This window comes from Oncorhynchus kisutch, linkage group LG29, assembly GCF_002021735.2.
Source record: "Oncorhynchus kisutch isolate 150728-3 linkage group LG29, Okis_V2, whole genome shotgun sequence".
Taxonomy (NCBI): domain Eukaryota; kingdom Metazoa; phylum Chordata; class Actinopteri; order Salmoniformes; family Salmonidae; genus Oncorhynchus; species Oncorhynchus kisutch.
In genome coordinates, this window is record NC_034202.2 from 40,332,842 (window position 1) to 40,347,671 (window position 14,830).

Below are 14,830 nucleotides of genomic sequence, written 5' to 3' on the forward strand. Positions count from 1 at the left end.
GGATCAGTAGTTTGTGCAGTGTGTGAATGAGTGGAGTAGGTGTTATATGGTGAGAGCACACCAACAACCAAAAGGTGGTGGAAGCCAGCCTGCCAGTCAGGGAAGAGAGAGAGTGTTGGAGTGCTGTGGTCACACTTTATAGCCTGCAGGGCCAAGCCTGTCCATTTGCTCCACATCAGTTGACGACACTCTTCAGCTCTGGCCACTGGCCTTCTGCAACAAGCAGATTACCAAACAGGAGATCCCAGCAGACAGAGTGGGAGGGACGTCACACACAAACGCGCGCACACGAACACACACACACACACACAGTACACACCTAACACACAAACTAATATGACTACTCAACATTTGCATCTGTCACAAGAGAGTACACAAATACCAACCCGACACACCACTAACACACACAAACTCTCATACACCTCTGTCTCTGTCCCCAAGGGGAGGCGGCACAGAAGTGTGTGTTGTTGCTGGTCGATGACACAGTCCACGAGGAGGGGGAGGAGCTTCGACTGGTCCTGGGGAACCACAAGAGCGAATCACCTTTCGGGGCATCGGTCGGAGAGCTGAAGGAGACCGCCATCCTGATTAAAGATACTGCTGACAGTAAGAGAGAGGGATGGAGGGAGGGAGGGAGGGATTGGAGGGTGGAGGGAGGGAGCGAGGGAAATGAGGGAGGGAGGGATGGGAAGAGGGAGGGAGGGACGGAAATGGAGAATGGGAGGGAGGAGAGGGATGGAAGGGAGGGAGGGAGGGAGTGAGGGAAATGAGGGATGAGAGAGAGGGAGGGATGGGAGGAGGGAGGGAGGGAAATGGAGACTGGGAGGGAGGAGAGGGATGGAAGGGAGGGAGGGATGGGAGGGAGGGAGCGAGGGAAATGGGGGATGGGAGGGAGGAGAGGGATGGAAGGGAGGGAGGGATGGGATGGGAGGGATGGAGGGAGAGAGTGATGGAAATGAGGGATGGGAGGGGGGGATGGGAGGAGGGAGGGATGGAAGGGAGGGAGGGATGGGAGTGAGGGAGGTATGGATGGGAGGGAGGGAAATGGATAATGGGAGGGAGGAGAGGGATGGGAGGGAGAAAGGGATGGGAGGGAGGGAGGTATGGATGGGAGGGAGGGAAATGGAGAATGGGAGGGAGGAGAGGGATGGGAGGGAGGGAGGTATGGATGGGAGGGAGGGAAATGGAGAATGGGAAGGAGGGAGGGTAGATGGGAGAGAAGAAAGGAGAGTTGGAGGGAGGGAGGGTAGATGGGAGGGTAGAAGGGAGAGAAGAAAAGGAGGGAGGGAGTGAGAGAGGGAGGGAGGCTAGATGGGATGGTAGATGGGAGGGAGGGAGAGAGGGAGGGAGGGAGGGTAGATGAGAGAGGGAGGGAAGGTAGATGGGAGGGTAGATGGGAGGGAGGGAGGGAGGGTAGATGGGAGAGAGGGAGAGAGGGTGGATGGGAGACAGGGTAGATGGGAGAGAGGGTAGATGGGAGAGAAGAAAGGAGGGAGGGAGGGAGGGATGGGAGTGAGGGAGGTATGGATGGGAGGGAGGGAAATGGATAATGGGATGGAGGAGAGGGATGGGAGGGAGAAAGGGATGGGAGGGAGGGAGGTATGGATGGGAGGGAGGGAAATGGAGAATGGGAGGGAGGAGAGGGATGGGAGGGAGGGAGGTATGGATGGGAGGGAGGGAAATGGAGAATGGGAGGGAGGGAGGGTAGATGGGAGGGTAGAAGGGAGAGAAGAAAGGAGGGAGGGAGTGAGAGAGGGAGGGAGGCTAGATGGGATGGTAGATGGGAGGGAGGGAGAGAGGGAGGGAGGGTAGATGAGAGAGGGAGGGAAGGTAGATGGGAGGGTAGATGGGAGGGAGGGAGGGAGGGAGGGAGGGAGGGAGGGAGGGAGGGAGGGAGGGAGGGAGGGAGGGGAGGGAGGGTAGATGGGAGAGAGGGAGAGAGGGTGGATGGGAGAGAGGGTAGATGGGAGAGAGGGTAGATGGGAGAGAAGAAAGGAGGGAGGGAGGAGGGGAGGGAGGGAGGGAGGGAGGGAGGGAGGAGGGAGGGAGGGATGGGAGTGAGGGAGGTATGGATGGGAGGGAGGGAGGGAAATGGATAATGGGAGGGAGGAGAGGGATGGGAGGGAGAAAGGGATGGGAGGGAGGGAGGTATGGATGGGAGGGAGGAGAGGGATGGGAGGGAGGGAGGTATGGATGGGAGGGAGGGAAATGGAGAATGGGAGGGAGGGAGGGTAGATGGGAGAGAAGAAAGGAGAGTTGGAGGGAGGGAGGGTAGATGGGAGGGTAGAAGGGAGAGAAGAAAGGAGGGAGGGAGTGAGAGAGGGAGGGAGGCTAGATGGGATGGTAGATGGGAGGGAGGGAGAGAGGGAGGGAGGGAGGGTAGATGAGAGAGGGAGGGAAGGTAGATGGGAGGGAGGGAGGGAGGGAGGGTAGATGGGAGAGAGGGAGAGAGGGTGGATGGGAGAGAGGGTAGATGGGAGAGAGGGTAGATGGGAGAGAAGAAAGGAGGAGGGAGGGAGGGAGGGAGGGAGGGAGGGAGGGAGGAGGGAGGGAGGGAATGGGAGTGAGGGAGGTATGGATGGGAGGGAGGGAAATGGATAATGGGAGGGAGGAGAGGGATGGGAGGGAGAAAGGGATGGGAGGGAGGGAGGTATGGATGGGAGGGAGGAGAGGGATGGGGGAGGGAGGGAGGTATGGATGGGAGGGAGGGAAATGGAGAATGGGAGGGAGGGAGGGTAGATGGGCGAGAAGAAAGGGAGTTGGAGGGACGGAGGGTAGATGGGAGGGTAGAAGGGAGAGAAGAAAGGAGGGAGGGAGTGAGAGAGGGAGGGAGGCTAGATGAGATGGTAGATGGGAGGGAGGGAGAGAGGGAGGGAGGGAGGGTAGATGAGAGAGGGAGGGAAGGTAGATGGGAGGGTAGATGGGAGGGAGGGAGGGAGGGAGGGAGGGAGGGAGGGAGGGAGGGAGGGAGGGAGGGAGGGAGGGAGGGAGGGTAGATGGGAGAGAGGGTGGATGGGAGAGAGGTAGATGGGAGAAGAGGGTAGATGGGAGAGAAGAAAGGAGGGAGGGAGGGAGGGAGGAGGGAGGGAGGGAGGGTAGATGGGGAGAGAGGGAGAGAGGGTGGATGGGAGAGAGGGTAGATGGGAGAGAGGGTAGATGGGAGAGAAGAAAGGAGGGAGGGAGGAGGGAGGGAGGGAGGAGGGAGGGAGGGAGGGAGGGAGGGAGGGAGGGAGGGAGGGATGGGAGGATGGGAGTGAGGGAGGTATGGATGGAGGAGGGAAATGGATAATGGGAGGAGGAGAGGGATGGAGGGAGAAAGGGATGGGAGGGAGGGAGGTATGGATGGGAGGGAGGGAAATGGAGAATGGGAGGGAGGAGAGGGATGGGAGGGAGGGAGGTATGGATGGGAGGGAGGGAAATGGAGAATGGGAGGGAGGGAGGGTAGATGGGAGAGAAGAAAGGAGAGTTGGAGGGAGGGAGGGTAGATGGGAGGGTAGAAGGGAGAGAAGAAAGGAGGGAGGGAGTGAGAGAGGGAGGGAGGCTAGATGGGATGGTAGATGGGAGGGAGGAGAGAGGGAGGGAGGGAGGGTAGATGAGAGAGGGAGGAGGTAGATGGGAGGGTAGATGGGAGGGAGGGAGGGAGGGAGGGAGGGAGGGAGGGAGGAGGGAGGGAGGGAGGGAGGAGGGAGGGTAGATGGGAGAGAGGGAGAGAGGGTGGATGGGAGAGAGGGTAGATGGGAGAGAGGGTAGATGGGAGAGAAGAAAGGAGGGAGGGAGGGAGGGAGGGAGGGATGGGAGTGAGGGAGGTATGGATGGGAGGGAGGGAAATGGATAATGGGAGGGAGGAGAGGGATGGGAGGGAGAAAGGGATGGGAGGGAGGGAGGTATGGATGGGAGGGAGGAGAGGGATGGGAGGGAGGGAGGTATGGATGGGAGGGAGGAAATGGAGAATGGGAGGGAGGGAGGGTAGATGGGAGAGAAGAAAGGAGAGTTGGAGGGAGGGAGGGTAGATGGGAGGGTAGAAGGGAGAGAAGAAAGGAGGGAGGGAGTGAGAGAGGGAGGGAGGCTAGATGGGATGGTAGATGGGAGGGAGGGAGAGAGGGAGGGAGGGAGGGTAGATGAGAGAGGGAGGGAAGGTAAGATGGGAGGGTAGATGGGAGGGAGGGAGGGAGGGAGGGAGGGAGGGAGGGTAGATGGGAGAGAGGGTGGATGGGAGAGAGGGTAGATGGGAGAGAGGGTAGATGGGAGAGAAGAAAGGAGGGAGGGAGGGAGGGAGGGAGGGAGGGAGGGAGGGTAGATGGGAGAGAGGGAGAGAGGGTGGATGGGAGAGAGGGTAGATGGGAGAGAGGTAGATGGGAGAGAAGAAAGGAGGGAGGGAGGGAGGGAGGGAGGGAGGGAGGGAGGGAGGGAGGGAGGGAGGGAGGGAGGGAGGGAGGGAGGGATGGGAGTGAGGAGGTATGGATGGGAGGGAGGGAAATGGATAATGGGAGGGAGGAGAGGGATGGGAGGGAGAAAGGATGGGAGGGAGGGAGGTATGGATGGGAGGGAGGAGAGGGATGGGAGGGAGGGAGGTATGGATGGGAGGGAGGAAATGGAGAATGGGAGGAGGGAGGGTAGATGGGAGAGAAGAAAGGAGAGTTGGAGGGAGGGAGGGTAGATGGGAGGTAGAAGGGAGAGAAGAAAGGAGGGAGGGAGTGAGAGAGGGAGGGAGGCTAGATGGGATGGTAGATGGGAGGGAGGGAGAGAGGGAGGGAGGGAGGGTAGATGAGAGAGGGAGGGAAGGTAGATGGGAGGGTAGATGGGAGGGAGGGAGGGAGGGAGGGAGGGAGGGAGGGAGGGAGGGAGGGAGGGAGGGTAGATGGAGAGAGGGTGGATGGGAGAGAGGGTAGATGGGAGAGAGGGTAGATGGGAGAGAAGAAAGGAGGGAGGAGGGAGGGAGGGAGGGAGGGAGGGAGGGAGGGGGAGGGAGGGAGGGAGGGAGGGAGGGAGGGAGGGAGGGAGGGTAGATGGGAGAGAGGGAGAGAGGGGGATGGGAGAGAGGGTAGATGGGAGAGAGGGTAGATGGGAGAGAAGAAAGGAGGGAGGGAGGGAGGGAGGGAGGGAGGGAGGGAGGGAGGGAGGGAGGGAGGAGGGATGGGAGTGAGGGAGGTATGGATGGGAGGGAGGGAAATGGATAATGGGAGGGAGGGAGAGGGATGGGAGGGAGAAAGGGATGGGAGGGAGGGAGGTATGGATGGAGGGAGGAGAGGGATGGGAGGAGGGAGGTATGGATGGGAGGGAGGGAAATGGAGAATGGGAGGGAGGGAGGGTAGATGGGAGAGAAGAAAGGAGAGTTGGAGGGAGGGAGGGTAGATGGGAGGGTAGAAGGGAGAGAAGAAAGGAGGGAGGGAGTGAGAGAGGGAGGGAGGCTAGATGGGATGGTAGATGGGAGGGAGGGAGAGAGGGAGGGAGGGAGGGAGGGTAGATGAGAGAGGGAGGGAAGGTAGATGGGAGAGAGGGAGAGAGGGTGGATGGGAGAGAGGGTAGATGGGAGAGAGGGTAGATGGGAGAGAAGAAAGGAGGGAGGGAGGGAGGGAGGGAGGGAGGGAGGAGGGAGGGAGGGAGGGAGGGAGGGATGGAGTGAGGGAGGTATGGATGGGAGGGAGGGAAATGGATAATGGGAGGGAGGAGAGGGATGGGAGGGAGAAAGGGATGGGAGGGAGGGAGGTATGGATGGGAGGGAGGAGAGGGATGGGAGGGAGGGAGGTATGGATGGGAGGGAGGGAAATGGAGAATGGGAGGGAGGGAGGGTAGATGGGAGAGAAGAAAGGAGAGTTGGAGGGAGGGAGGGTAGATGGGAGGGTAGAAGGGAGAGAAGAAAGGAGGGAGGGAGTGAGAGAGGGAGGGAGGCTAGATGGGATGGTAGATGGGAGGGAGGGAGAGAGGGAGGGAGGGAGGGAGGGTAGATGAGAGAGGGAGGGAAGGTAGATGGGAGGGTAGATGGGAGGGAGGGAGGGAGGGAGGGAGGGAGGGAGGGAGGGAGGGAGGGAGGGAGGGAGGGAGGGTAGATGGGAGAGAGGGAGAGAGGGTGGATGGGAGAGAGGGTAGATGGGAGAGAGGGTAGATGGGAGAGAAGAAAGGAGGGAGGGAGGGAGGGAGGGAGGGAGGGAGGGAGGGAGGGAGGGAGGGAGGGAGGGAGGGAGGAGGGAGGGAGGGAGGGATGGGAGTGAGGGAGGTATGGATGGGAGGGAGGGAAATGGATAATGGGAGGGAGGAGAGGGATGGGAGGGAGAAAGGGATGGGAGGGAGGGAGGTATGGATGGGAGGGAGGGAAATGGAGAATGGGAGGGAGGAGAGGGATGGGAGGGAGGGAGGTATGGATGGGAGGGAGGGAAATGGAGAATGGGAGGGAGGGAGGGTAGAAGGGAGAGAAGAAGGAGGGAGGGAGTGAGAGAGGGAGGGAGGCTAGATGGGATGGTAGATGGGAGGGAGGGAGAGAGGGAGGGAGGGTAGATGAGAGAGGGAGGGAAGGTAGATGGGAGGGTAGATGGGAGGGAGGGAGGGAGGGAGGGAGGGAGGGTAGATGGGAGGGTAGATGGGAGGATAGATGGGAGGGTAGAAGGGAGGATAGATGGGAGGGTAGAAGGGAGGATAGATGGGAGGATAGATGGGAGGGTAGAAGGGAGGGTAGATGGGAGGATAGATGGGAGGGTAGAAGGGAGGGTAGATGGGAGGGTAGAAGGGAGTGTAGATGGGAGGGTAGATGGGAGGGAGGAAGGGAGGGTAGATGGGAGGGAGGGTAGATGGGAGGATGGGAGGGTGGATGGGAGGGTGGATGGGAGGGTAGATGGGAGGGTAGATGGGAGAGAAGAAAGGAGGAAGGAAGGGAGGGTAGATGGGAGGGAGGGAGGAAGGATGGGAGGGTGGATGGGAGGGTAGATGGGAGGGTAGATGGAAGGGAGGGTAGATGGGAGGGTAGATGGGAGGGTGGATGGGAGGGTAGATGGGAGGGAGGAATGGAGGGTAGATGGGAGGGTAGATCGGAGGGAGGAATGGAGGGTAGATGGGAGGGTAGATGGGAGAGTAGATGGGAGGGAGGAAGGGAGGGTAGATGGGAGGGTAGATGGGGGGAGGAAGGGAGGGTAGATAGGAGGGAGGAATGGAGGGTAGATGGGAGGGTAGATGGGAAGGAGGATGGGAGGGTAGATGGGAGGGTAGATGGGAGGGAGGATGGGAGGGTGGATGGGAGGGTAGATGGGAGGGTAGATGGGAGGGAGGATGGGAGGGTGGATGGGAGGGAGGAAGGGAGGGTAGATGGGAGGGTAGATGGGAGGGAGGATGGGAGGGTAGATGGGAGGGAGGAAGGATGGGAGGGTAGATGGGAGGGTAGATGGGAGGGAGGATGGGAGAGTAGATGGGAGGGTAGATGGGAGGGAGGAATGGAGGGTAGATGGGAGGGTAGTTGGGAGGGTAGATGGGAGGGAGGAAGGGAGGGTGGATGGGAGGGACGATGGGAGGGACGAAGGGAGGGTTAATGGGAGGGTAGATGGGAGGGTAGATGGGAGGGAGGAAAGGAGGGTAGATGGGAGGGTAGATGGGAGGGAGGATGGGAGGGTGGATGGGAGGGTAGATGGGAGGGAGGAAGGGAGGGTAGATGGGAGGGTAGATGGGAGGGTAGATGGGAGAGAAGAAAGGAGGAAGGAACGTGGAAAAATAGGGTGAAGTTAGAAACTTCCTTTCACTTCAAGGATAATTATTCAACAGCTCTCGTTGCAACGAACACATGGTTTGTATATGAATTTAGTTGTATTTATAATTCCGTGTAATCTCCTGCATTATCATTACTTCTATCTCGTGTTGGGAAATAATGATAGTAATTTTACATAATGACTCATTATCACGTTGTTACGTTCAGTGTTTTACTGTCATAATGATTCACTGAAGTAACTAGGGCTATACACGTACACATTGCCTCACGCCCCTCTCTTTCTCTCTCCCTCCTAAAACTTCTGACCCCCCCCAACCTCCCTCTGACTCCTCTCCAGAGTCTATTATCAAGTTTGGAGAGACCGAGTTCAGTGTGAGTGAGCCCAAGGAGGCAGGCTCTGTTTCCTCGGTGAAGATTCCAGTGCTGCGATTGGGCGACACCTCCAAGTTGTCAGTGGTCCGAGTTTACACCAAGGACGGGTCAGCTACCTCAGGAGAGGACTACCATCCTGTCTCAGAGGGTAAGGACTGAGATCCTGTAGTTCCAGCCGGGGAAAAACAGAAATGGCATAGAAAGAGTTGGAATGTAAAAGATCAAAAAGAACTACAGACTGTAATGTGTGTGTGTGTGTGTGTGTCTGTGTCTGTGTGTGTGTGCGTGTGCGTGTGTGCGCGTGCGTGTGTGTGTGTGTCTGTGTGTGCGTGTCTGTGTGTGTGCGCGTGTGCGTGTGTGCGTGCATGTGCGTGTGTGTGTGTGTGTGTTTGTGTGTGTTTGCAGATGTTACGTTTAAGCATGGGCAGACGGAGCACGTTGTAGAGGTGCAGGTGTTGCATGACAGAATCAGAGAGATGACAGAAGCCTTCACCGTTCACCTGAAACCTGACGACAACATGGTGGTCGAAACGCAGGTGAGGAGGAGCTGTCAGAATCAACCAAACACACCTGAAACACTCTCACTGCACACCAACCAATCAATATTTTTGTTGCAGTTGAGATCTAATGGCTTTGGTTCAACAGGGCAGTTGGGTGAGCAGTTTAACACATGGTAGTACAAACTAAGTCACTCTAACTCTTACAAACTAAGTCACTCTAACTCTTACAAACTAAGTCAATCTAACTCTTACAAACTAAGTCGCTCTAACTCTTACAAGCTAAGTCAATCTACTCTTACAAACTAAGTCAATCTAACTCCTACAAACTAAGTCAATCTAACTATTGCAAACTAAGTCACTCTAACTCTTACAAACTAAGTCAATCTAACTCTTACAAACTAAGTCAATCTAACTCTTACAAACTAAGTCACTCTAACTCTTACAAACTAAGTCAATCTAACTCTTACAAACTAAGTCACTCTAACTCTTACAAACTAAGTCAATCTAACTCTTACAAACTAAGTCAATCTAACTCTTACAAATTAAGTCAATCAAAGTGAACTTCATATAAAAGTCAATCTAACTCATATAACTCATGCAAACCCCCCTGTGTGTTGTGTCAGATGACTAAGGCCGTCGTGTACATTGAGGAGACCAACGGTATGGCCGACGTCACCTTCCCCTCCCCGCCTCAAGTGGTGTCTCTGCTGCAATATGACGACGTCAGCAAGACAGCGCAGGACCTCCACCCTCCTGCTGGCTACCCCATTGTCTGTGTCACCGTAAGTCAGTCCCCAATACTCAGTCTATGTACCCAATAGTCAGTCTATGTCCCCAATAGTCGGTCTATGTCCCCAATAGTCAGTCTATGTCCCCAATAGTCAGTCTATGTCCCCAATAGTCGGTCTATGTCCCCAATAGTCAGTCTATGTCCCCAATAGTCAGTCTATGTCCCCAATAGTCGGTCTATGTCCCCAATAGTCAGTCTATGTCCCCAATAGTCGGTCTATGTCCCCAATAGTCAGTCTATGTCCCCAATAGTCAGTCTATGTCCCCAAAAGTCAGTCTGCAACCGTAAGTCTGTCTGTGTCAGTCTCTTTCCCCACAATTCAGTCTATGTCCCTGAAATTCAGCGTGTTTTCCCATTACCTCCACGAGCAGACAGAACACACAGGGAACACATCTGACAGGGTAGTCTGACTGTGTCAAGGAACACATCTGACAGGGTAGTCTGACTGTGTCAGGGAACACATCTGACAGGGTAGTCTGACTGTCAGGGAACACATCTGAAAGGGTAGTCTGACTGTGTCAGGGAACACATCTGACAGGGTAGTGTGACTGTGTCAGGGAACACATCTGAAAGGGTAGTCTGACTGTGTCAGGGAACACATCTGACAGGGTAGTCTGACTGTCAGGGAACACATCTGAAAGGGTAGTCTGACTGGGTCAGGGAACACATCTGACAGGGTAGTCTGACTGTGTCAGGGAACACATCTGACAGGGTAGTCTGACTGTCAGGGAACACATCTGAAAGGGTAGTCTGACTGTCAGGGAACACATCTGACAGGGTAGTCTGACTGTCAGGGAACACATCTGACAGGGTAGTCTGACTGTCAGGGAACACATCTGACAGGGTAGTCTGACTGTGTCAGGGAACACATCTGACAGGGTAGTCTGACTGGGTCAGGGAACACATCTGACAGGGTAGTCTGACTGTCAGGGAACACATCTGACAGGGTAGTCTGACTGTGTCAGGGAACACATCTGACAGGGTAGTCTGACTGTGTCAGGGAACACATCTGACAGGGTAGTCTGCTACACATTTGTAGCAGATGTTATTGCGGGTGTAGTGAAATACTTGTATTGGAGACTGAAACAAGGCAGCCATGTCTATCGGCGCCATATTACATAAACGCAACATGTAAAGTGTTGCTCCCATGTTTGAGCTGAAATAAAGATTCCAGGAATGTTCCATACGCACAAAAGCTTATTTCTCTTGAATTTTATGCACAAATGATTACACAGGTGCATCTTGTGCTGGGGAACAATACATGGAATTGAATTTTATGCACAAATGTGTTTACATCCCCATTTTTCCTTTGCCAAGATAATCCGTCCACATTACAGGTGTGGCATATCACGAAGCTGATTTAATGGCATGATGATTACACAGGTGCACCTTGTGCTGGGGAACAATAAATGGCCAATCTAAAATGTTCAGTTTTGTCACACAACACAATGCCACGGATGTCTCAAGTTTTGAAGGAGAATGCAATTGGCGTGCTGACTGCAGGAATGTCCACCAGAGCTGTTGCCAGAGAATTGAATGTTAATTTCTCTGCCATAAGATGCCTCCAACGTCAATTCAGAGAATGTGGCAGTATATCCAACCGGCCTCACAACCACAGACCTAATGACGCCAGCGCAGGAACTCCACATCCGGCTTACTCATCTACGGGATCGTTGATGAAGCTGTAGGTTTGCAAAACCAAAGAATTTCTGCACAAACTGTCAGAAATTGTCTTAGGGAAGCTCATCTTTGTGCTCGTTGTCCTCACCAGGGTCTTGACCAGACTGCAGTTCAGCGTCGTAACTGACATCCGTGGGCAAATGCTCACCTTCGATGGTCACTGACACGCCAGAGAAGAAGTGTGCTCTTCACAAATGAATCCCAGTTTCAATTGTACTGGGCTGATGGCATCGTGTGGGCGAGCAGGTGCCCCGTGGTGGTGGTGGGGATTATGGTACAGTATGTGCAGGCAGAAGCGAAGGAACAATGAACGTCATTTTATTTTACTGATTGCAATTTTGCGACGCCCATTGTTGTGCTATTAATTCGCCGCCATCACCTCATGTTTCAGCATGATAATGCACGACCCGATGTCGCAATGGTCTGTATACAATTCCTGGAAGCTGTAAATGTCCCAGTTCTTCAATGGCCTGCATACTCACCATACATGCCACCCATTGAGCATGTTTGGGATGCTCTGGGATTGACGTGTGCGACACTGTGTTCCAGTTCCCGACGATATCCAACAACTTCGCACAGCCGTCGAAGAGAAGTGGGACAACATTCCACAGGCCACGATCAACAGCCTCATCAATTATATGCGTCGGTGATGTGTCACGCTGCATGAGGCAAATGGTGGTCACACCAGATACTGACTGGTCTTCTGATCCACGCCCCTACTTTGTTTTTTAAAGGTATCTGTGACCAACAGATGCATATGGCCAGGTCGCAGTTGCAAATGAGAACTTGTTCTCAACTAGCTTACCTGGTTAAATAAAGGTGAAATAAAAAATTAATATATATATATATATATATATAAAATATCTGTGTTCCCAGTCATGTGGAATCCATAGATTAGGGCCTAATGAATGTATTCCCAGTCATGTGGAATCCATAGATTAGGGCCTAATGAAGTTATTTCAATTGACTCATTTCCTCATACGAACTGTAACTCAGTAAAATCTTTGAAATTGTTCCATGTTCCGTTTATATTTTGTTTTGTTGATTGTACTGTATATTATTTTTACCTCACATGCGACTCATAATAAAAACTATGCAATTAACCTATTAATCAATTAACCTATTAATCAATTAACCTATTAATCAATTAACCTATTGAAATGTTTACTTGACTCCTCAAAGATAATACAAATATGCAAGCAAGCATTAGGCAACGAGTTGACGTCGACTAGCACCAAATGGGTCTGAGAGGGTCTATATCAAAGGCAGATATTTATTTACATTATAAAAATGAATGATACGTTTATACAAAGCATAAAGCTCCATAAAGTTACAAGGCATTATTCTAGGCATGATCAGAGAGAGAGAGAGAGAGAGAGAGAGAGAGAGAGACTGAAAAGTCATGCCCCTGGAGTCCAAGAGGTGGAGAGAGGAAGAAAGGTCATGTATCTCACCAGCGCAGGTCAGAAACAATGAATCTAAGACCCTTTTAAAAGCATCTGAGTTGTTTGGATTTAAAATTGTAATGTTAGTTGTCTATTCAAAAAGTGCACCATTGAATTATTAAATCAGTAAACTGTGGGCCATGCAATATTAATGTATAAGTCACTGTGGGCCATGCACTATTAATGTATAAGTCACTGTGGGCCATGCAATATTAATGTATAAGTCACTGTGGGCCTTGCAATATTAATGTATAAGTCACTGTGGGCCATGCAATATTAATGTATAAGTCACTGTGGGCCTTGCAATATTAATGTATAAGTCACTGTGGGCCATGCAATATTAATGTATAAGTCACTGTGGGCCATGCAATATTACTGTATAAGTCACTGTGGGCCTTGCAATATTAATGTATAAGTCACTGTGGGCCATGCAATATTACTGTATAAGTCACTGTGGGCCATGCAATATTACTGTATAAGTCACTGTGGGCCATGCAATATTAATATATAAGTCACTGTGGGCCATGCAATATTAATGTATAAGTCACTGTGGGCCATGCAATATTAATGTATAAGTCACTGTGGGCCATGCAATATTAATGTATAACTCACTGTGGGCCATGCAATATTAATGTATAACTCACCGTGGGCCATGCAATATTAATGTATAAGTCACTGTGGGCCATGCAATATTAATGTATAAGTCACTGTGGGCCATGCAATATTAATGTATAAGTCACTGTGGGCCATGCAATATTAATGTATAAGTCACTGTGGGCCATGCAATATTAATGTATAAGTCACTGTGGGCCTTGCAATATTAATGTATAAGTCACTGTGGGCCATGCAATATTAATGTATAAGTCACTGTGGGCCTTGCAATATTAATGTATAAGTCACTGTGGGCCATGCAATATTAATGTATAAGTCACTGTGGGCCATGCAATATTACTGTATAAGTCACTGTGGGCCTTGCAATATTAATGTATAAGTCACTGTGGGCCATGCAATATTAATGTATAAGTCACTGTGGGCCTTGCAATATTAATGTATAAGTCACTGTGGGCCATGCAATATTAATGTATAAGTCACTGTGGGCCTTGCAATATTAATGTATAAGTCACTGTGGGCCATGCAATATTAATGTATAAGTCACTGTGGGCCTTGCAATATTAATGTATAAGTCACTGTGGGCCATGCAATATTAATGTATAAGTCACTGTGGGCCATGCAATATTACTGTATAAGTCACTGTGGGCCTTGCAATATTAATGTATAAGTCACTGTGGGCCATGCAATATTACTGTATAAGTCACTGTGGGCCATGCAATATTACTGTATAAGTCACTGTGGGCCATGCAATATTACTGTATAAGTCACTGTGGGCCTTGCAATATTAATGTATAAGTCACTGTGGGCCATGCAATATGAATGTATAAGTCACTGTGGGCCTTGCAATATTAATGTATAAGTCACTGTGGGCCATGCAATATTAATGTATAATTCACTGTGGGCCTTGCAATATTAATGTATAAGTCACTGTGGGCCATACAATATTAATGTATACGTCACTGTGGGCCTTGCAATATTAATGTATAAGTCACTGTGGGCCATGCAATATTAATGTATAAGTCACTGTGGGCCTTGCAATATTAATGTATAAGTCACTGTGGGCCATGCAATATTAATGTATAAGTCACTGTGGGCCTTGCAATATTAATGTATAAGTCACTGTGGGCCATGCAATATTAATGTATAAGTCACTGTGGGCCATGCAAAATTAATGTATAAGTCACTGTGGGCCATGCAATATTAATGTATACGTCACTGTGGGCCATGCAATATTAATGTATAACTCACTGTGGGCCATGCAATATTACTGTATAAGTCACTGTGGGCCATGCAATATTAATGTATAAGTCACTGTGGGCCTTGCCTTCGCATCAATAAGGGAAATAACACTTTCTATCTCTTGACAATGCTTTGAACGTTGGGCACAAATGGTGTGTGAGCAACTCTCAGAGACACTGGTGCAGGTGTCCGTTGGTGTAGCCTGGTACGTTATTTGTTTTGAATAAAGTTCATTCTGATTCACAGCTGTATGTATGTGAAGCCATTACATTGTCGGGATGTGTGGTGCCAGTTTCTTGGTAACAGGAACATCAGCAGCAGGCACCATCTTTCCCCCAGAAAGAGACAAGAGTCACAATCACCCATCTGCTCCTTCAAAGACACATTTTCAAAGACACATTTTCCAGATCAATCAACTATATTTTTCAGTGATGTAACATCTACCCATCAAAAGATATATTTTTGCTTCTTCTGACAACTTTGTCACATTTTGTGACCACGAAGA

At 51.6% G+C, this 14,830-nt stretch overlaps 1 protein-coding gene across 1 annotated transcript in view; it reads left to right on the forward strand.

The window, feature by feature from the left end:
- Positions 1 to 14,830, forward strand: part of LOC109873931 (FRAS1-related extracellular matrix protein 2) — a 271,004-nt gene that overhangs the window by 166,148 nt on the left and 90,026 nt on the right. The window contains 4 exon segments of the mRNA XM_031809088.1: positions 442 to 606; positions 8,025 to 8,207; positions 8,465 to 8,595; positions 9,183 to 9,341. Coding sequence (XP_031664948.1) covers positions 442 to 606; positions 8,025 to 8,207; positions 8,465 to 8,595; positions 9,183 to 9,341 — 638 coding nt within the window.